This window comes from Blennius ocellaris, assembly GCF_963422515.1.
Source record: "Blennius ocellaris genome assembly, chromosome: 18".
NCBI classification, from domain to species: domain Eukaryota; kingdom Metazoa; phylum Chordata; class Actinopteri; order Blenniiformes; family Blenniidae; genus Blennius; species Blennius ocellaris.
In genome coordinates this window covers 13,521,583-13,542,735 of record NC_137667.1, presented here as the reverse complement: position 1 = coordinate 13,542,735, position 21,153 = coordinate 13,521,583, and the positions used below count along the sequence as shown (strand labels likewise).

The window sequence follows — 21,153 nt, the reverse complement described above, 5'->3', positions numbered from 1 at the left end:
AGTGGAGAGCTGGTTAACATTCCAGCCCTCCTAATCTCTCTCTGAAATGGACAGAGCTTTTGTGAGTACAAACCCACCATGTGGTCAGATTAAAATAGAGAAGTGTGGGAGAGGACAGTTCAGCGGTGAATTCTTAAGAGGGGAGATTCGCAAGTGATTCCCTTTATTTTCATTCCTTCGCCCAGATTTTTTTTCTTCTTCTTCTGCTTCACCTACCTGGGCTTTGTCAGAGATACCCCCTATAATAATCCCTTCAAGGGGAATTTGCTGGGAAAATTACTTGCTGGCGATCACGGAAAATACAGCTTGTCTGGCTCACAGAATATGAGCAAGATTGTTATGTTCTGCTCATTTGCTTTGACAGACAAATCTTATAAGTAATGAAGTCATAGGCAGCTAATTACTCAGAATGATCTATTGATTGTGGACATGGTGTCGCTGTACTTTGACAGAGTGTCAGAAGGTCACTGTCTTAAGGGCGGCTTGAATATTTGAGCAACAATATTTCACAAATAATCACAAGAGAGAGCTAGAAAAATGACCTTGCAGCTGTTTCATGGCAATAATGTTTAGAAAAAGGTCACAAGAACCTTGACCTTTGTCTTTGATCCCGAGAATCTCAACAGGTCCACATAAATATCTTTGCCTCATTAGAACAACTACGGACGAGGCTGTGCAGAAGATTTCACACCGATGAGAGTGAAATCTCACAAGGGCCACCGCCTTCCGTCTTCAGCTGTTGATGACGCAGAGGAAGTCAGACAAAAAGGGTTAAAAGCAGATACTTTTAAATTTCAGAGCAGACAAAGATATTAGCCTGAATACAACGGGGAAAATAGAGGAACTCACAACCAAAAACAGAGGAAATGAAACCTCCTGCTCCCCCCATACACCCCCACCCCCTTTAAATTACAGTCTGAGTCATCATCTTGTCTTCGCAGCCCACACACTGACTGCCACACAAAACAATGCTGATCAGCCACATTTACACCAAATTATCCACATTGAGTGTCAAACTTCTGCTTTTTCACCCACACATCAGTGTTTCACTTCAGCTTTCAGCCCGTACGATAAATAACAAGAAATCCTCAAACTGACCAACATTTGACCAGATACCTGAGCTCGCCGTGACGACGACAGTCTACTGAAATCCTGTTTAAAAACTCCACACCGGGTCTCAACCTTGAGGCAGAGTTAACATATTGAGCCTGAAGGAGACCACAGTGTTCCTGATGTGAACCGACAGAAGCTTGCCAACAGCAGAAGTAACTTCCCAGGCTCTGTGAAAGTGTCACAGTGCACTCTTTCTCTCGAAACAAAGCTCAGAGGTCGCTACAATCGCAACTTTCACTTCACTGTACTGCCGCCTGTTTCGACTCAAACAGTAGCTCGTCTGAGGAGAAATTAATATCACACCGTCAGAATATCACTTTGCAAGCTTCGACCTTCAGAATACAGATAAAGACTTTGTACTGTACTGCATGTTCTGTAGGACTCGATATTATATGTGTCTATATCAAACAAAGCTGCCGAAAACAATAGTTTTCGCATAAAGTTTTTGGTCAGTGACATTTGAACAGAAAGTTATTGCCAGGAGGGGAACTTATATGTGCGGTCACTCTAACCTGACAACTCGCTATCTCCGCTGGAGTGATAAAGTGGATAAGATATGATGCTAGAATCAATCAGGGAGATCCAGACAGCATGGCTCGATACAAGAAAGCTCATGTCAATCCAGTAAACAAATGAAGAGAAATGTGCAGCAGCCCACTAAAGGAGAACTGTTTTCACTTGAACTGTCTTGATGTTGTTCTGAGGACTGCATCAGCCAGAAATACTCCCTCTCCCGTAGACATTGTCACGTTGACTGATAACACAGAAGCCTCTCAGAACGCTCCACAAAAGGCCACTTTTCTGCTGGGAACTTTCCACATGGGGTTTTCCCATTGTAAGGTCAGATCTTTGGTAACAAAGACTCAAGAAATGAATACAAAATGTACTATTTACTTTATGGGCCGGGTAATCAAACGTCCTCTTTTCTCCAGACATGTCCACTTTTCACATTCTGTCTGGTGTCCAGGAGCAGCATTGTTTCTAATCTGCAAACAAATGACCAAAGTTCAGCTTTTCCTTGGAACTCAAGAAGGAAAAAAACAAAACAACTCAATTCATTGATTGAACTGTAAGTCCTTTAAGAAGAAAAATGTAGAGAAATTCAATAATGTTTTATTTCAGGAAAGCAAATAAGTGTTTTATAAGTATTATCTGGTCTTTTTTCTTTAGTGTTTTATGTGCTGTTGAAAGGCACTTTCAAGTTCTTACAAAATGCTGGGTTGGCAAACTTTTTACTATCAGTGGTTGGCAAAGGTGAGTTCATTTTGCCGCTGACTGACCTCTGACCTCAGGTCCAGTGTTCACCCTCCTCTTTCTCACAGCCAGCTTCATGCCTGCTCAGCCACTCAGAAAATCCCAGACAAAGCCGAGGTGACAGATGGTGCGGTGTGACCACATACACAAAGTTACACTAACATGTCGTATGTACAATCAGTGGCATTATGTTACTGCTACATGTGGCTCTTGTCCGTCTCGTGCCACCAGTCATCTTACAAAAGTAACAAATACAAAGTTTTAGTTACTAATGCGCTTGTATTGGGGGAAAAAAACAAAATCTCCGTTAAATAGAGAAAGATCAGGGCTGGTAGTTTTTAATCTGGTTCAGATGGCTCACCCTTTAACGTGCTGTTCAACCATCCAGTAGAGCCATTTTAAGGTTCAGAGGTTCAGAATTGAGTTTTGTGTTAAAGTGTGGAGTGGTGACCTGTCCAGCGTGAACACTGCCTTCATGTCGGCTCCGGCGCCTCGCAATCCTCAACTGAATGAATCAATATAGAAGATGGATTGATGGTTGAGTAGTGAATTTATACTGTCCATAAATTCATTATTTTATAGGCGAGGGTGGAGGTCCAAAACACTACAATTATATTTTATAGCAAGTGGGTTTTTTGTTTTTTTACACAGCACTGGGGATTTTTGTTTCAGGAGTGAAACGAGGAGATAAAACGCAGAAGCAGACACATGACGGGAGGCTGCCTCGCACAATGGGCTGCAGAAACACCTGGCTTAAACAAAAAACAGCCACTGTGTGTGTGTGTGTGAATCTCTTTCTCTCCTCATGAAAGGGGGGGTTGGAGAGCGAGGTGCGAGCGGCCCGCCGGCACAGAGGAATGCTGGGTAGAGCTCCGTGATTGTTGCTTCTGGAATGCCCCCGGGGCCTCTTACGTAAGTCCCCCTCCGGCAGGCGGCGGGTCAGGCCGCCACACAATTCAGTATCTTCTTCCTCACACCGCCTCCAGAGTTGTAAAATGCTGCAATTATGGCACTCGCGTAATTACAGCATGACACTCTACAACTGTCGGATTTACTCCAACCATTATTACTGTTTAGGTAATCTGAGGTTTTGTTAGCAGATAAAAAGACTTAAGCCGCAAATATCCTGTTGGGGTTAGACTACATCCACGTGTGACCACATACAATTTTCAGATGCTGACACCATTTTCAATTCATATATACCAAGAGGAGAATTGTGGGAATAATGCAGTCCTCGGCAGTGTTTTTGTCTGGCCGTTTCAGTTCATCCCAAGACCCTGTATCTGTCCTTTCTAAGAGCAAGAAAACAATCCCTGCAACCTATAAGTAAACTGTCCTCAGCCTGTCCCGTGTGACATGAACACCGTTGATGAGCCACATCACAGGGACAGGCTGGAAGCAATGCTTATACACTTTCTGGAGTCTCTACAACATATTCCAAGTGACTTATTGTCAACTCTTTACTGTTGAAGGTCCCGAATTAATAACCTGTTTGGATTCTAGTTGGCTCTGTAAAAATGTTCAAAAGGTAAAGACAGACAGACACATTGGAGATCTTTATATGTACCAAACAGCCATATTTTGTCTTTATTTCACAATGACACATTGGACAGGTACTATAGATATATATATGTATGCATGTGTGTATGTATGTATATACATATATCAAAAACACATCCGCTAATGCGTTATATCCCAAATAAAAAAACAAACATTTGTTCTCAATTTGCACATAGAGCTCGTCATAAAAGACAAAAGTGACCAAACATTACAAGTGAAGAAAAATACATCTCCCAGCACAAAGTTCTATATTGCATACACACAGAATCGAGAACGAATTTCTGAAACGCATCAACAGATCAACTGTAGGTGATATCTGTGTCGATGAGGGAAAAGTCGCACATTTTCAAAGGCCACAATAGGGACTTGAATTCAGCGAACAGCTGGCTCTGGTTTTGCCCAAAGCAGAGGACAGGCCAGCTCAATGATGAGTCACTCCCTACACAGTCGTGAATAATATCGAAGGATACCAGTAGGCGCTGGGAAGCAGCAGCTAGAGCTCTTTGTGGAGCTGTATAAAAAAAAAAAATCCAAACACCAGGTCTTGGTTTGGTCATGCAATCGCAATAAAAGTCCTGGAAGTATAAAAAGAACAAAAAAAAACTCTCAGCTTGGATTGTGACGAGGTGCCCAACACATTCAATGCGGCATTTGAAAACAAAATTCACCAAACGGCCATCGTTACGAGGATTTCCAGATTGAGACGGAAAATAGTGTTTCACTAATAGTATTACAGTGCTCACATTTTCAGAACAGACCCAACCGTCTGGCTTGCAAAGGCATCGAATTTGTGATTTATTAACATTGGATTAGGGGACTGTGCTCATATGAGGAGTTCTATTACCTGACGTCTATTAAACTTAGTGTCATACCACAGCAGGTTTATTCCATTCAAAAAGGCAAAGTGAAAGACTTGTTGATTAAGAAAGAAAAAAAAAAAAAAAAAAAAAGGTATACTACCCGGTAATTATGACTGCAAATGCGACTAAGTCAAGGCCAGACAAAACTCAAAAATTAAAAAGTGTTATAAAAAAAACATCTCATTTGAAAATCTTGACTACAGCATAGATGCTCTGCCAAACGACAGGAGATATTTTGTGATCCAAAGTAAATATTATAAAAAGCATCTGAAGAGAGAAATAGATCTTTTCTAATAACTTAAATACTTAAATTATTAAGCCATACAATACTATTACACTTGGGGCCCGAAGGTCAAAGTCTACGCAAATAATGAAAGGGCAGATTCATTGCCAATAGGTCCAGAGGTCAAACTAAAGAACCTTTTCTGACTTGCATGTGTTGTGTGTGTGTGTCTGTCTGAGGGACAGGGCACCTCCGACCCCTCCAGTTCCATAGCGAGAAGCTTTGGCACAGAAAACACCATGGGACAAGATGACACATCACAACAAAGTGCTTTTGAGGGACACTCATGCAGGCCTCGCTCCAGTCCTGGAGGAGAGGAGGTCAGTGAACCCCAACATGCATCGCCGCCGTCCTGCCGGGGCTGCAGACGACGGCAGGAGGAGGGCCCAGTGGCAGAGGAGAGGCTGAGGGTGCATACATGAAAAGAGAGGGGGTGGGGAGATGAAAACAAACTAAGGCTCAATTGCATGAATATAAAGGTGAGGATCTTCCAGCCGTGTCGAAGGGCAGCAACGGATAATAAAAGGCTAAAGGACTTTTCTTTCCTCACTGGGGCAACGATGGCTCAAACTTATTACATCTCGTGGCCAAAAACGGAGACATTTTTGCCCAGAGTGGTAGTTTTCCTGCTTCTCTTCTGATTTCCTCGGCCCCTCCCATCTCACAGAGACGACTCCACCTCCCTGGCGATGGTGACCTCGGCCTCAGACCGAGGGCGCACCTCGAGGCCTGCGGCCTGCTCCGAGGCCTCACTGATCACCTCCAGGGCCGGAGCGGCGTCCTCACTTATGGCTTTCTTGTCCGAGCCGGGTTTATCCGCCGTGCCGCAGCACAGCTTCGGAGCGCACTGAGTCCGACAGGAGAGCTCGCACAGCGAGTCCCGAGACTCCGAGTTGAACGTGACGAACTCGGGTTGGATGGTGGTGGCGTGGATGCCCTCGTCGTGGAAGAAGTCTTTAATGCGCTTGGCCACCTCCATGTACGAGGTGGGGTCGTGGCACTTGATGTGAGCCGTGGCAATGATGCGGCTTCCAGCCAACTGCCAGATGTGCAGCTCGTGAATGGCCAGGACGCCTTCCAGGTTCAGTAGCCGCTCATTAAGCCGATGTATATTGATCTGCTTGGGCACAGTCTGCAGTAGGATGAGGGCCGACTCTTTGAGCAGCGGGTACGTCGTATACAGCAGGATGGTCACCATGATGACGCAGAGTGTGGGGTCCAGGTAGAGGACCCAGCAGGGCCCGGCGGTCTTCATGGATGACGGCGTAGGCCCATCCACGAGGTCGACCAAAGTGTGATTGACGTGCTGGTGGTCTGAGACGTGGCTATTGATACACGGGTTCACACACAGTTCACCCTTTGGGCAGGGCTTCCACACAAAGGTAAATATGATGGCGTTCAATACCACGATGACGGAGCCCAGGGCGTCACCCATCACATGCAGGAAGACGCCGCGCATGTTGAGCTGCGACGATGCATCGTGGTCATGATCCATCTCCTCAAAGTGCGTGTTCCCATTCATCTGTACCTCGGTGCTGTCTTTGCAGCTGACTTCTGAAGATGAAAAAAAACACACACACGCACACAAAAGTTAATTTTTAGATGGCCTTCAACCTTGAGCATTCAAAAAAAGATAAAGGGTTTTCCCCAGTTTATTTTGAGTCTTGCTGTTCCTTTATGCTCGCTACAATGTGTTGGTTTTCTTTCTCAAATACAGTATCAGTCGTGTGGGTGAAAGTTTCATGAACACAAGCCTACAATAAGTTAAATCTCATCAGAATGGAATTGCTTCCTCACAGGTAGGCTATCAAGTCGGTGCCACCTGTTGGCAACAAAAATAGCCACCTCCATTCCCAGAATTAAAACCCAGACGGCCACACTGATCAGGAGCCTCTTCACGACACACAATAAATGTTATGAATCAGAAAAATCTTGGGACTAATTAAAAAAAAAAATCGATTGTAAACGTGTAAAGCCATGTTTCAATCCCTCATCTTACCATCATGTGTCAAACCTTTTGAGGCCAGAGGCTGAGAGTCTCTGCTAACAGTATGAGAGCACAGGGTGTTTTCATACTGAATGATTGAAACTGTACTCATGAACCACATATTTGCACATGTTAAGGGGAGGGAAAAGGGACAGGCAAGATTAAAAAACAAAAAAAAAAAGCTAAAGGAGTTTAAAAAAAAAAAATCTAAATTGTTCGACCAACAGGTTGAACCAGTTTTCAGGAGAATCCTGAGGAACAGTTTGTCAAACATAAAACGGTAAGATGAGAAGCTGAGCTAACTGAATAGGAACACATGAGTAACAAACCATAAGGCAATAAGACATTCGAAACACTATCAGATGTAGGTAGAGCATGTGTGACTGAAGTAAACGCTCATTTCAAACCTAAAATACAACAACTTATTGCTATAGTCCTTTAATATGACACAATTGATTTTTTTTTTTTTTTTTTTAGCATACAAAGGTGGAGCTTTGGAGGAGTCTTTAGCATTGTGACTGCTCTCAAAATGCTTGGGGCTATGCATAGTGAACAGAGCTATCAGACAGCTATGGTGGATAACAGAAAAAAAAACAACCTCCCAGCATGTAGGATGGTAAATGCAACAAAACATTGCATAGCAATTCCCATTAGGGAAATTCAATTAGTAACTGCAGACAGCGTAGCAGCACACAGCGCCGGGGGAACTACACCTGAACAACGGCACCCTCAGTTCCATCAGGATACCGCCAGGTCATTCATCAACGGTTAATGGGGTGTCTGGGGCTGTCGACTCCATGGCTACGCTGATGTATGACCCAGTAATGGCAATAAGCGCACAGCGGAGGAGGGCTATAGTCTCTATTTAATGGAACTGGCAGGACCTAACAGTGTGGGGGAGAAAGGGTCTTTTACATGTGTTTCACCCTTGGAGCTGGGGGCGAGTGAATGGACTGACCAGCAGCAGACAGATTTGGAATTTGTTTTGGGTTTGTTTTTTTTTTTTGACAAGCAGATGTCAATTTCATGTTTAGCCAGCCTTCACTGACAGAAGAAAGCGCCATTTGTGGACGTGTACATGTTTGTAGTAACTCCTAACCCGACAAATACAAACTATGTATTTACTGGTTCAATGCATGTGATATGGTGGTAACACGGGAGCAGCGAAATTGAATCACAAGACTTGGATATGTTATATAACTTGAGTCAGAAGGAAGTTTTGACATATCTTGACTTGTAAGCCAGTTGATAGCGTCTCAGCATGAAACCTGACACCTCGAGTGATTATATCACTATGCCCATGTTTCCAAGGACAGAATGACCTAACAAATGTGATACCATTAACATTTAAGCCCCACAGCTGTCAAGGAAACAATACAATTTAGTCACAGAGGCAGCCTTCTGGGGGGGGGCTCAAGATATACAAATGGACTGTTATGCAATCTGTCCAGCTAACAGTGAAGATAAAGTCGAGCACAAGCTGACAGCTTAATAGTAGGAAACAATGAAGGTGAAACTGTGTGGTTTGACCAGTTCACAGACGTGGATGCTGATGTTTTAGATCTGATGTCTGGACAACATGCATAACTCGCTGATCACAATTCCTGTAACAATCCAAAGAAATAACTCTATAATGAGATCAATGAATGGAGATCAACACAGCTGTAAATGTGAGTCTCAGAAATAAACGTTTACTCAAAATAAACCCTTTCTGATCATCTCCAGCGAAAACGAGCATTGCCACCATGTTTAAGGTAGATTTCATAACTGAGCTGCTGCCATTGATAAAATGAAATTCATTCATTTAGGGTGTTTTTTTTTTGGTGTTGTTGGTTTAAATAACACAATTTAGTAAATCAAGACATAGATCATGGAGAAGTTGGTTAAGAGAATAAAAACAAGGCCTGATAATAAGGCGAAAGAATCGGCGATGTTATTTTAAAATGCACCCCGTAACTGTAAATTAATCATACATAGTCACACCAACACACATTTCAACAAACATAAGGGAGACTCGGAGAACTGATGAATAATCTAATGACAACACGAGCGTGACATTTCGTCAACTTTCCACACTCACCATTCCTCGGTCTCCCATCCCCCGGGCTGTTATGGTTCCCCACCAAGTTGTTGGTTTCCTCTCCGGAGGAGCCATTCCCAGCCTTCAGGCTCTTTCCCCTCTTGTTCTTACTCCCGTGAGAGTGTCCGCCGTGGGAGTGCCCGTGGCCCCCTCCGGCGTGTCCGTGGAACAGACAGAGCCCGAGCAGGTTGACGAGGAGTCCCGCGGCGCCGACCCCCGCCACGATCTCCGGGCTCTCGATCTCGTGCGGCTCGGTGAAGCGCTCGATCGCCTCCAGCACGATGGTGAAGCACAGCGCCGTGAGGAAGACGGCGTTGACCAGAGCCCCCATCACCTCGGCCCGGATCCAGCCGAAGGTGTTCTTGTTGGTGGCCTGGGTCTTCTCGGCGAAGCGCACGGCGACCAGAGCCACGACCAGCGCGATGACGTCCGACAGCATATGAAAGGAGTCCGACAGCATCGACAGAGAGGCGGTCATCCGGCTGACCACCACCTCCACGATGAAAAACCCGAAAGTCAATGAGAGCATGCAGAGCAGCCGAGCGCGGTTGGGCTCACAAGCCATGTTTCGGTCCTCGCGGTCGATTCGCGTTGCGGGTTGAACGTCGAGGAAACGCGTCTTCTTGTGAAATCCTGGGTTGGACTCGGAGCTAACGATAAGCTAGCTGGCTCCGCGAGACAATACGATCAACGAGCCGCGTCCTCACACTCGCCTGTTATCCGGCGAGAGCAGCATCACTCGCGTACAGACAGAAACCGGCAAGGGCGGAAACAATCGGAGGTGTTTTTTATTTCAATAAACTAAGTAAAATACTGGAGTCGACGGCGGCTTCACCTCGTCGAGTCTGCCGACGAGCTCCAGTTTGCAGACGGCTGAAACTTTGCACCCGAGCCGGTAAACTTTCCACACGGAACCCCGGCACGTTAGGGACGCGCCCAGGACGGATCCTATTGGTTAACTGGCTACGAGGTGATTTGTGATTGGTCACATTTTGCAAGTCGTGCAAGAGGGCGGGCTCTGCCAGGAGAACAACGGTTGCTACGCACGCTTAGGGAGACGGAAGTCTCGCGATGGTACGTTTGATTTATCTGCCTCGTGCCGTCAATAATTCAAATGTTTGGGTAAAAGATGACCCTACCATTCATATACGTTTGAATAATGTCACTAAAAAATTTCGAGGAAAGTTTGTGCAGTCTCACTGCCGACTACTTCCATCCATCCATGGGCCGCTGGGCGCTGGAGTCGATCGCAAGTCGCTGTGGGCGAGGCCAGGATCCCCAGTCTGTCAGTGAATCTTTTTTGTTTGTTTGTTTTTTTAAACTTTACATACACACAAATAAATAAAGGAAAAGAGAAACATTTAAATTGATAAAACAAAAAAACAATGAAACAACACATCCCACTTGATCCACATTTGTATGACGAAAAGGAGTAGGAAGAAGTAAAAAAGAAAAGTATTACCTCCTACCCCCAAACACTCAGTGACAAATGGCCCCCGTAATTTAATTTAACAATAACAATTGGATAGAAGATTATGACAAACTGTGATACTTGTAATGCAGTATTCGCTATTAAACAAGCAGACAATCACTGTATAAACTGTTGTACTTGTCAAGTGGCAATACCTTGTCTTTTCTTGAATTAAGTTATATTTCATCATTGTTTGTCATCACTGATTGATTTAATCAAATGTACGCAGTATATTTTGTAATCTCATTTTTGAGGCTAGTTCTTGTATCCACGTTATTTTTAATTAGCATGTTATCTAAATATGTTGGTGTTTATGCCTGTAACTATTTCTTCTTTTGAAAATTAAACCCCATTCTAAATGAGATAACCTAGAAAAACAGGTCAAATAAAATAAATCTAAAAAACCACAACAGTCTGAAGTAACTTCTTATACAAGACAAATGTTTTCATGTGTACATTATTATTATTCAAGCATGATGAGATGTTCACAAATGGTTTTAAAGCATGATCTAAAGTTTAGACGTTGGTATATATGAAATACAGTACTTAAATTGGCCAAGTTGTTAACACAGTGACATCTGATGGTCAAACATCGGAAATACCACTAAGGGACGGAAAGTTATCAAACTAATAATTTCTTGAAACATGAAGACTTTGTGAACATTTTACACCGTGAAAGCACATATATATATTTTATGTGTCCTTATTGTTGGGACTACTATCAACATGAAAGCACATATACATAGTCACACTGATAAATGCTCATAATACCACATCGGATTAGCAAATGACCACTCAATTTGAAAAAGCAATCCAATGACAACTGAGGGAAACATGGTGTGCAAACATCACAATGTCAGAGTTTAGATTTTACAGTATAAGATTGCATCTTTATGTACTGCATCTTTAATTCAAGCCTTATTTTTATTACATAAAATACAATTAGAAAAAATGTTGCATTTAGTTTAACATGTTCCAGCTATTTTTTAGATGTATGACTGCTAAAATGAAGCTTACAAAATTCCTGTTTTAGCCGTTTTGGGTCCTCAGCCATTCACGTTACGCAATAGTCACTGGAAGGTGTGAAACTGGGACAAACAAGTGACTAATGATTTCAAAGCTATTTTACAAAGCAGCGCTTTCATTTTAGTGTACTGTAAGTAAAGAAATGTTCAGGAATGAGCATAGCTTGTCATATGATACAAATACATACTTACAGCATAAATAAAGTTGACATCCTTTTTTTTTTATGGAGTCTAAAAGTTTTTAAACCACAAGGATGTTCATGTAGTTTAAGTAGACTAAAAACTAAAAGCCATCAGAATGTATTTGCAAGACATTATTATCACTAGACAGGCATCAGGATCTTGTGCAGGTTTTCTCCAACTGTCCAAAGCCTTAACTGTAGTTGTTTACCGTCAACTGCCAGTAGTGGTGAGTATGTGTGTGACTGTCTGTGCAGCCAGGTGAGTACAGTGGTGTATTGGTTAGCACCACCCCTTACAGCCAGACACTTTCTTGTTCAAACATGCCATTCAGCACAAGTATTTTTCCCAGGTAATCTAGCTTCCTCCACAAAACTAAGACTGCCTCCAGCACAAGGTAAATAAAGCAGGTCGAAAGGACATCTGGCAATCTCTGGAGACCCTTAAAAATCCCCCCTGGGATTAATAAAGTATTTCTATTGTATTGTAAAATCATCTGAAGCCATGGTTCACAGACAAGAAGCAGACACGTGTGTGTGCATTTGTGGACTTGTGTTTAAGTGTGTGAGACAAAAAAAAAATAAAAAAATCACACAAAAGGGAGGATTTTTAACTTAATTGAGATCAAGCTGCTCTGTATTTTATGTAGCCCTTTGAACTTACATGAGTTTGACATCACTGATATTGACCCATCTTTTCTCACATGACATATGAAATGTTTTCTCCAAATGATTGTTGGCCTGTGGTCAATTCAGTCTGCACCAAAGTGGCAGACATTCATTGTAAGAAAATTACAGACAGGCTACCAAATCATCACCTGCAGTTTTTAGGAAACATTTTGAGGGAAACTGGTGCTGATATGCTTTAACGATGCATAAAAACAGGTCTGTATATTTAGTTATTCTGCAGTGGGTTTTAAATACACTGGAAAAATAAAATAAAAAATGGAAAAATAACAACAACTAAGAGCTGATCAGGAAAAAAAGATTCAGACAAAATTTGATTTCATCCATCTGCGGAGGTCAAATATCAGATTTCTTCCCCTCGTATTCACCTTCTGCTGATATTTGCATCAGTCCCACCTTTGTGTCTCCTTTACACGCATGATGTTTAGGAAAAGTCAGGCTGGTCTCTCTCACATTGAAGATTATTATTGTTCCTTATGGAGAAAAACAATCTGGAGAGGGAACAACCGAAAACAGAGGATAGTTACCGGTAATGGCTTGCAGTACACAGGATTCATATTATAGTTTAAGCAATTCTATTTAACTTCATATGCATGAATATATGGTTCAAATGTGTATCTTTTCCTCTGCACCAGATTTGGATATTTACCAATATTTTCCCAAAATTTCTATTTATGTAAACAACAATCAAAGTGCTTAAATTTGAATGACAAGCTGGAACAAGTATGATTTCTATCCTGTTGTGTTTATGCATGTTCACTAAAAACCTATTTGAATAAAATCTCTCAGGTCAGTACAATTCAAATTGCTTCACAGATGACTAAAATCATCATAAAAAGATCAAACCTGACATAATAGATAGCTCTATAAAAGTATTGCTGTTGCAATAAATGGTATATTAACATCAATCATTAAAAATTACTTAATAAAAAAAAGATTGGAATATATTCTTAAAAAATTAGAAACAAAACTGATGAAAAAATGCAAATACAATTTTAAACTACTTTAAACTACTTTCGTTGGAAGCACCTCAACCACCAGCCATTTTCCTTTTGCAAATCATTCAAACATTAGATGTTCTGTAACTATTTCACTACGTTTAATCCTCAGGTCACATGAACTCATCTCACCAGAGCAGATGTCACTGAGGTCACTGATTTCTTCTTGAACTCTGAGGAGGAGGACGTCCTGCAAGATTTCCTGCTGCTGATCCTCATCGCCCACACCGAGAGACTGCAGGTGATGAGCTTTCAATCTCAGCAATGCACGGCCTGATATGTCAGGAGCAAAATGTGGTGTGAAATGAGACATTTTAAACCTTCTTGTTTCTGATATCAACTTAAATCTCAAAGGTTAATATCCCATCTGACAATTGCGGTAATCGAGTCGATGGAATAAATATTTAAAGTCCATATTGTACCTGAGATGGCATGTTTGATAATGGCTTTATGGAGCAGGTTGATGTGATCAGGGTATTGCTCTTGAACCCAACCCAACACCTCTTCCACAGACCATGAAGACGTTCGCTTTTCCATTTCCATTGTGCTGCAGCCACCGACGCAGCACTCTAAACAGATGGAAAAAAATTTTTATTTATGGATTTATCTTTTATTATTGAGGATTGTACATGGGCGAGTGAAACACATGTTTGGAAAATATTTTTTATTTTGTATATTTATAAAACCAAATAAATGATTAAAATTTAGCTGTGACATGCTCCTCAAATGCTGGATTGCATCAAGTCAATTCTCGTAGATTGCTTGATTGTTGATACACTGTTTGAAAGTGTTGATATTTGGCATTGGTATCAGTTGACAAAGAATGTTTATAGACGGCAGTGGCAAAGCCTCCCCACCCCTGGTCCCAACCAGCCATATTCTATACTGCTTCATCCTGCCCAGCTAAGGAGGGCGAGGGCAGGATGAACCCTGGACAGGATACCAGTTCACCACAGGGCAAACAATGAGGTGACAGCACACACATTCACACATAGGGGGAATTTAGGGTCACCAATTAACCTCACTTTTTTCTTTTGGGGGGGGCTGATGGAGAAAAATGGAGTTGCCACACATAGGGAGGACATGCAAACTCTATATAGAAAATACATTAAAAACATGAACATTTAAATGTACAACAACAAGGTACATTAAAACATGGTGTGACACACACACACACACACACACACACACACACACTAAGTTTAGTTCTATAAAACACTTTCGCTTGTAACAACAGTTGTTTGAAACTTTATCTATAACCGATTCTATTCGCAAGGATCGGGTGAAGTGAAGTTTTTATGAAGAGAGTTTGGTGAGTTGCAGTGTGAGAAAGACACCGCCCGCTCAGGAGAAGAACACGTCAAAAACAAACGGCGCACCTAAAAAAAATACAACATACACATCTGTTTGAAACCGTTTATGCTGGACTTTGCTCAATAAGAAGTTGTATTTACCACCAGACAGTTCCCGTTGTTGACAGCTTGACGGATTAAATAGCGGTGCCGCTTGTACCTGTCCACCGGAGAGCTGCTTCTGCAGCAGGTATGACCTTGGAACAGGCCCCGCCCACCAGGTGGTGCCTTCACGTGAGCTCAAACTTGTTGTGAAGTTTGACAGTTCTCAAACGTGTAAATACTCACTTTGTTTTTGAAAGACTCTGATCATTTCCCACGGTTATAGCTATCGGGAACTCTTGTGAAATGGAATTCACATCACAAATGAATGGTTTGAAGGGTTTAATTAACTGTGAAAAAAGATTACAGGGAGTGTTATTGCTTCATATTGCCTAAGCATGTAAATGCAAATAGGAGCGCCAGCCTGATTTATCTGGTGAAGAGTTAAATACATTAAATCCGTCAAAGTAAAACACACCAAGTAGTTTGTTATCATTTTAACAACTTGTCCAACACTTTATTTCAGTATTTAAATGTATTCGCGCTTTATAATCAAATAGCAAGGTTACAAGGGTTTGTAAAGGCATCACCGTCATCCTTTTCTCTGGTGCCTTATTGTTCATATTCCTTCGTACAGATCGATTGTTAATGAGTTCAGTAAATCATGAAATCTCATCGAACGCAATGTGATTCGAAACTGTGTGCAGCAGGGGGCGCCGGTGTCCCGCAGGTGACACGCCGGTTCCTGCGCTCACCTCTCGCGCACCAGCTGCTTGGCACCGTGCGTAAACCTCAGCTGGAGTTTTGTGGCGGTCACGTGACGATGTTGCGGGTTCTTTACTCCCCAATGTGTGTGAGGGTGTCCTCCTCCACCACAGAGCCTTGTGCCGGGCTGAGGGACACTGTGCACCGTGCAGGGCTCGTCTTTCATTCTCCAACTATCGTGCAACTATCGTGACAATTTGAGGGACTGAAAGAAGTTGCAGCGTGAAGACGCGAAACTTTCCGAGGGAAATAATGAGAAACGCGGAGCTGTGATTTCCTTTTTCTTTTTTATATATATCTATATATTTATATATATCCAGTTGACAGTCAAGAAGGTGAGTGAGTAGCTTTCGTTTTGATCTCAGATTAAAGGTTTGCATGGTGCAAGGGCTTCAAATCAGTTTTTTTTTTTATCATTATTTATTTTACATTGCATTGCATGAAGTTGCAACAATCTGTCACCTGTCGGTCTTTAAAATATTTTATGCACGTAAAAGTTTCAGTTGTGTTTATAGTAGAATTTAAAAAGAACGTTTAAAATAAAAAGTGAATGCATGCCTTGATTTAACCATTAATCCGCAGTGTTAACAGGTTCATATAATTTTGTGACCAGTTCTGCACAACGACCAAGTGAAACAATCTTTGATCGTCCAGGGCGGCAAATTAGTTAACAATACTGCAAACAGGGTAGATGGCGAGTTTGCAGCTGATTTGCTGCGCGTTATTTAAAGTAGCAAAGCGCCACAATGGGGCAGGAAATGCACATTTAATGGAACTCTTCCCCTGAAAATTAATGCTTTGTGTTTCAGCAGTCATGGGTAAATTATCTCTGCCCTCAGCTCAGCCAGAAAAAAAAATGGGTTAATGTGGATCCATGTGTACATGGATGACTGATCCACATGGGATTTTTGCCTATTTTGTGAAAGTGACGCTTCAAAGTGTCCCACGACTTTTTTTTTGTATTGTTATTATAAGACCTAAAATTAAAAAAAATTAAAAAAAACCAAAACACTCGTTATTTGGTTTAAAAAAAAATGTATATGGTATGCATGGATTTGAGGCATGAGTTAAGTTAAGTATGACTGAGACAATACTTTGTGACACATGTACTGTAACTGATCTGCTGCTATGGTCAGCAGAGACCACACACCCTGAGCCCTAGGATAAGCCTGATGCACCATTGGGGGGGGGGGGGGGCAAATCTTGTGACGCTTGACAAGATAATTCTTTCTTCTCATTGGGAGAGTTGAGAGGAGTTATTCTGCTCACTGGAGTGAATTGCGCTATCACTTTCTTCCACTATTTCTGCTCATCGACTGAACCCCTGGTTCCCAACATGGGGCCCCGGGACCCCATAGAAGAGGGAGGAGGGTTGTCAAAATGAGTTTTGCACATGTCAAAGAAAACAACAATTTGACACTTTCAATGAATTAGTACAGACCAGAGAAACTGGTTGTTTTTATCTTAAGGGCTCCTCCTTTTGTGAGTTGGTGGGAGTGGGTGTGTCCCACAGCGCTGAGCTTCACCCTGAGGCTTTGGCAAATCTGAAATGAGAGAGATGGGGCCTCAGCCTTTTCATCAGAGATAATCTGGATTGTTCCCATGGAATAAAAATAAAGTTTGAAATCGCCACAAGATCGAGTAGTACACAATGCTGAAAAGTCATTCAAGAGTAGACGTCTTCATAAGTCTTAATCAAGGAATCAAAATGTGATGCTCAGTGATCCACAGATAAGATGGACCTCAGTCTTGTACATTCCTCTTCTATATGGAGGAGATTGGTTGACTTATGTATCCCAAGCCAGACAGGAACTGGACTGAACTTCTACTCATATAAGTGGTCAGGGATGCTGAGCCTGCCAACGGCATGGGCATACAATAAACAGGTTTCCCGTCCGTCACAGATCTAATGTATACAAAAAGGCCTATTTACAATCATTAATTAACCATAAAAGCATCTTCCATGAATTTTAGTCGAGGATCGACAGGGCTCACTGCTGGCCTCAGTGCGTGGCTTCAGAATTGATCAAAAACAATTAATATTTGCTCCAAGTCATGATGATGAAAAAAAAACCTGACTGTGGCATCTTTCTTGGATTTCTTTACAATACACAGTGCCGATGTAAATGCAATGAAATGATCACTCAATTAGAAATCATAATCTCTGTGGCTGGACATTGACTTCAGTGTATTCTAACCCAATAATGGATGTACTGTTGTCAAATTGAAGTGTGTCCCTGACACACATGAAAGTGCTCTGACAAACAAAACTCCAGTATGTGTCTTGTACTGAGATCCAGCTACCATTGCCACTTTTTTGTGTTTAGCTTTTTGTACATGTCAGGCCATGTGGAAAGCGTTGATGGAGATTTGGTGTGTGCATTCATTTACTGTGTGTACAAAGACCACAGCATTCACAAGGCAGCCTGGTCAGCCATTGGCTGAAGTTATCGTCTTCACCTTCTGCAGAGTTTGCATGCTTGTCTGGGTACTGTAGTTTCCTTCCACTGTCCGCCAGCCCTGTCATGGACTAGTACTGTAACTCAGTGTATAGTGTCTATCTATTTTGTGTTGAGGTTGTGCCGAGACCAGGCTGCAGAGCACATTGTTTCCCCACCCTCCTTGGTTTTCAATGACAATCCAATTCGCTGATGAGAGACGATTAGCTCTCATCAACCACATTGTAATTGGGAGATTACTCACATAAGCTCACACACACACACACACACACACACACACACACACACACACACACACACACACACACACACACACACACACACACACACACACACACACACACACACACACTCCAGATTGAGTGCAGAGGTATGGAGTGTTTTAGTGGGATCTCCTAGCAGCCCTAATGGTTCTTGCTTAGCTTCAGTGTAAATGTCAACCTGACCCTCTGTGCCTTAATGAGAAAGTCCTGACTGAGCACTTTTTAACAACTCTCTCAAACACTGACAGATCTGCTCCTGGGAATAGCGGGAGCGTAACACCCACGACTCCTCACTGCACCATCTTTCATTTTTGAAACTCATCCTGGGGGCGTCGGAGACGGACCCCCGATCCTGCGTCTTGTATTTGGATTACATCACGCATGGCGTGGGAAACTGCCCAAACTTCAAGAGCAAATATACTCAACTCAGAGTAAACTGTCTGGTGTGTTTTTTCTAAGATATTGGAAAACGAGAGATGTCTCTTTAAAAAAAAAAAAAAAAAAAAAGGCAACACCGTATTACCGTACGTTAAAGGCCTGATGAATCTCAAGTCAATTTTGCTGAAGGTTTTAATGAAAAATGGAATTATGGAAGAGATTGTTTAAGTCAGGAGTGGTTGCACATGTCGGATGACTTCACCATTCTTGTGTTTAAGGAGAAACTACTGTTTCTGGTTGGAAGTGGCTTCTGGGGCACGTTCATCTCCCAGGAAATGTGACATGCTGCATATTTGCCTATAAGAACTCCTATAGTCCAACAATATCAGGTTGTTTATAGCTTTGTATGATACAGCTTTATTATTCGAATGCAAACATTCCAAATGATTTTGAATTTGCAAGGCTATTGTCCATGTAATCTGTGAATGATTACATGTTTTGTTTTGTTTTATCCCCCATCTATATAGGGATGAAGCAATAGTTAGAGTTACTGTAAGTTTACTATGGTTCCATCCGTCTTGTGTACGACTTTATCCAATTCAGGCTTGTGAAAGGCGGGAGGAGATCCCCACAGACCATCAGCAAAAGTGGAACACACCATTGACGGGTCATCAGTGCATCATGTTGGACTTTAACAAAAGCTTGTCATAATCCCTTCAAATATGCCTATAGAGTTCACTTTGACTCAGGTTAATTGGTCAGAATCAGTTGATTCAACACATACAATCAGGTATATTGTGAGATATTCCTCTAAGCAAGTGATGTCTTTTGAATATATTTTTGGAACCCAAGTAACCAAAAACTGCTACCACAAATGTTGTTTTACAATGTTACTGGTTGTTTTGTTTTACAATGTTACTGGTTATTTTACTATGGTCTATGACGTTTTGGTGGAGACTAGTGTTGAGAGTTGGCTGCAACATTTATTTATTCATGACATCAAGTTCCATTATTCTATGCATTATATTTATCCTTTTGAACTACACAATACTGGTTCATTTCAAAACGTATGTATCTTCTCTCATCAGTCAGGTGGAGATGGAGAACAAGGCAATGTATCTGAGCACCAACGAGGAGAGAGAAACCTCCTCCATGTACGAGGAAGCCTTCGATGGACACAACCTGTCCAAACTCAACCTCTGTGATGAAGGTAAGAAGTGTAGCGATGGATTTGGGTGACTTTATCGCATGCTGGTCTGTGTTTTTTTTTCTTTTTCATGTTTAAAAAAGTTGAAATCAAATTATCACCTGTATCCATGCTCTCACAAAACTTCCTGCTTTTTTTGTAGAAGAAGAATTTTTTCAATAAAACAATTTCGATGTATAAAGAGAAACACCCACGTTGATAACCAACACAGACGCAACGCTGTCACCGTTTGGCGTTCTTACTTCTCCCTCTGTGCTCGTGTGCGAAAGCCAGAACTGTGCAAGAGCAACATCTGTGTGAGTACAGGTGCAGCTGAACGAATCGCAGTCAGCTCTGTGGCGTTCTCGGGTTTCGACCAACAGCTCGGTCCATTTGGTGGGAAAGACCCCGTGAATGTTAACTAGAGAAATTGTTGATGTTTTAATGGAAAGTGGACAATGGTCTCTTACATCAGAAACACTGTCCTCATCCAGCTCCACTAATCCTCGAACATTTTCACACCTCGTTCAGTTGGAGAAGAAATATTCACAAGAGGTTTCCTCAGTGGGACATGGGGAACAAGGGTTTAGTAGCTCTAATGAAGAGTTGTTAAATCTCTGGTTTATGTTCTTTCGTATGAATAACGGTATTTAGTGTTAATTTGACAAAGATGTGTTATTGGTTAACATGCAGGCATTGATCATTTTGTGCTGTTGTGTCATTGTGTCTAACCGCAAGTAACTCTGTCCTGTCCTTGTAAACCAAGTTATTTTTTTTACCCTTTAAAAACATCCGTTAGCACATAACACTGCCAGCACCTGATGCACACTGGACTTATTGGAAATAAACAGTCTCAGTATATCTGTCAAAATCTCCCAAACTTTCAATATCAAACATTTCAGAAATGAATTGACTATTTTGCTGAGGAAAGGCAGTTCCAGCCCTCTGTCATTGCAAATGGATTACCTTCGCTTTAGACTGCTGTATGGACAAACACTTTTTTATTTTATTTTTTTAATTTATGTTTTTTAATTCTTTACAGTATTTTAATCTTTTTTAATTCATTTATAAATCTCTTAATGGTCTTGGATGTCTGCCTATTTATCAGAAAAAAATATATCAGGCTCTTAAACTCGTTTTAAAACTAGTTGTCTTGCTCTCTCTCTCTCTCTCTCTCTCTCTCTCTCTCTCTCTCTCTCTCTCTCTCTCTC

The 21,153-nt window shown here is 41.9% G+C and overlaps 3 protein-coding genes across 4 annotated transcripts in view; 1 reads left to right on the top strand and 2 right to left on the bottom strand.

Annotated features, from left to right (window-relative positions):
* Window positions 1–3,983: 3,983 nt before the first annotated feature.
* On the bottom strand, window positions 3,984–9,703 carry slc30a1a (solute carrier family 30 member 1a). The gene is made up of 2 exons (XM_080514153.1): window positions 9,138–9,703; window positions 3,984–6,624 (listed from the first exon to the last, which is right to left on the bottom strand). The coding sequence occupies exons 1-2, from the start codon at window positions 9,700–9,702 to the stop codon at window positions 5,732–5,734; spliced, it is 1,458 nt and encodes a 485-aa protein (XP_080370279.1). The 5' UTR covers window position 9,703; the 3' UTR covers window positions 3,984–5,731.
* Window positions 9,704–12,452: 2,749 nt separating this feature from the next.
* LOC308143381 (sterile alpha motif domain-containing protein 12-like) lies at window positions 12,453–15,052 on the bottom strand. The gene is made up of 4 exons (XM_080514162.1): window positions 14,952–15,052; window positions 13,920–14,066; window positions 13,630–13,770; window positions 12,453–12,990 (listed from the first exon to the last, which is right to left on the bottom strand). Exons 2-4 carry the CDS (start codon window positions 14,038–14,040, stop codon window positions 12,974–12,976), a joined length of 279 nt encoding a protein of 92 aa, XP_080370288.1. The 5' UTR covers window positions 14,041–14,066; window positions 14,952–15,052; the 3' UTR covers window positions 12,453–12,973.
* Window positions 15,053–15,787: 735 nt separating this feature from the next.
* scara5 (scavenger receptor class A, member 5 (putative)) overlaps window positions 15,788–21,153 on the top strand; it is a 75,958-nt gene continuing 70,592 nt past the window's right edge. For both annotated transcript variants that reach the window (XM_080514152.1, XM_080514151.1), the window contains exons 1-2: window positions 15,788–15,991; window positions 19,845–19,966. In XM_080514152.1, the coding sequence (XP_080370278.1) occupies window positions 19,855–19,966 (112 nt within the window). In that variant the 5' untranslated portion in view covers window positions 15,788–15,991; window positions 19,845–19,854. The remainder of the gene's footprint in view (window positions 15,992–19,844; window positions 19,967–21,153) is intronic.

What these genes read in the sequence shown, in the direction of transcription:
- slc30a1a (XM_080514153.1), bottom strand. Translation starts at nt 9,702, where the DNA reads ATGGCTTGTGAGCCCAACCGCGCTCGGCTGCTCTGCATGCTCTCATTG. An exon ending in GGATGGGAGACCGAGGAATG is followed by an intron (nt 6,625 to 9,137) that starts GTGAGTGTGGAA and finishes TTTCATCTTCAG; the next exon opens with AAGTCAGCTGCAAAGACAGC.
- LOC308143381 (XM_080514162.1), bottom strand. Translation starts at nt 14,040, where the DNA reads ATGGAAATGGAAAAGCGAACGTCTTCATGGTCTGTGGAAGAGGTGTTG. An exon ending in TATCAAACATGCCATCTCAG is followed by an intron (nt 13,771 to 13,919) that starts GTACAATATGGA and finishes CTGACATATCAG; the next exon opens with GCCGTGCATTGCTGAGATTG.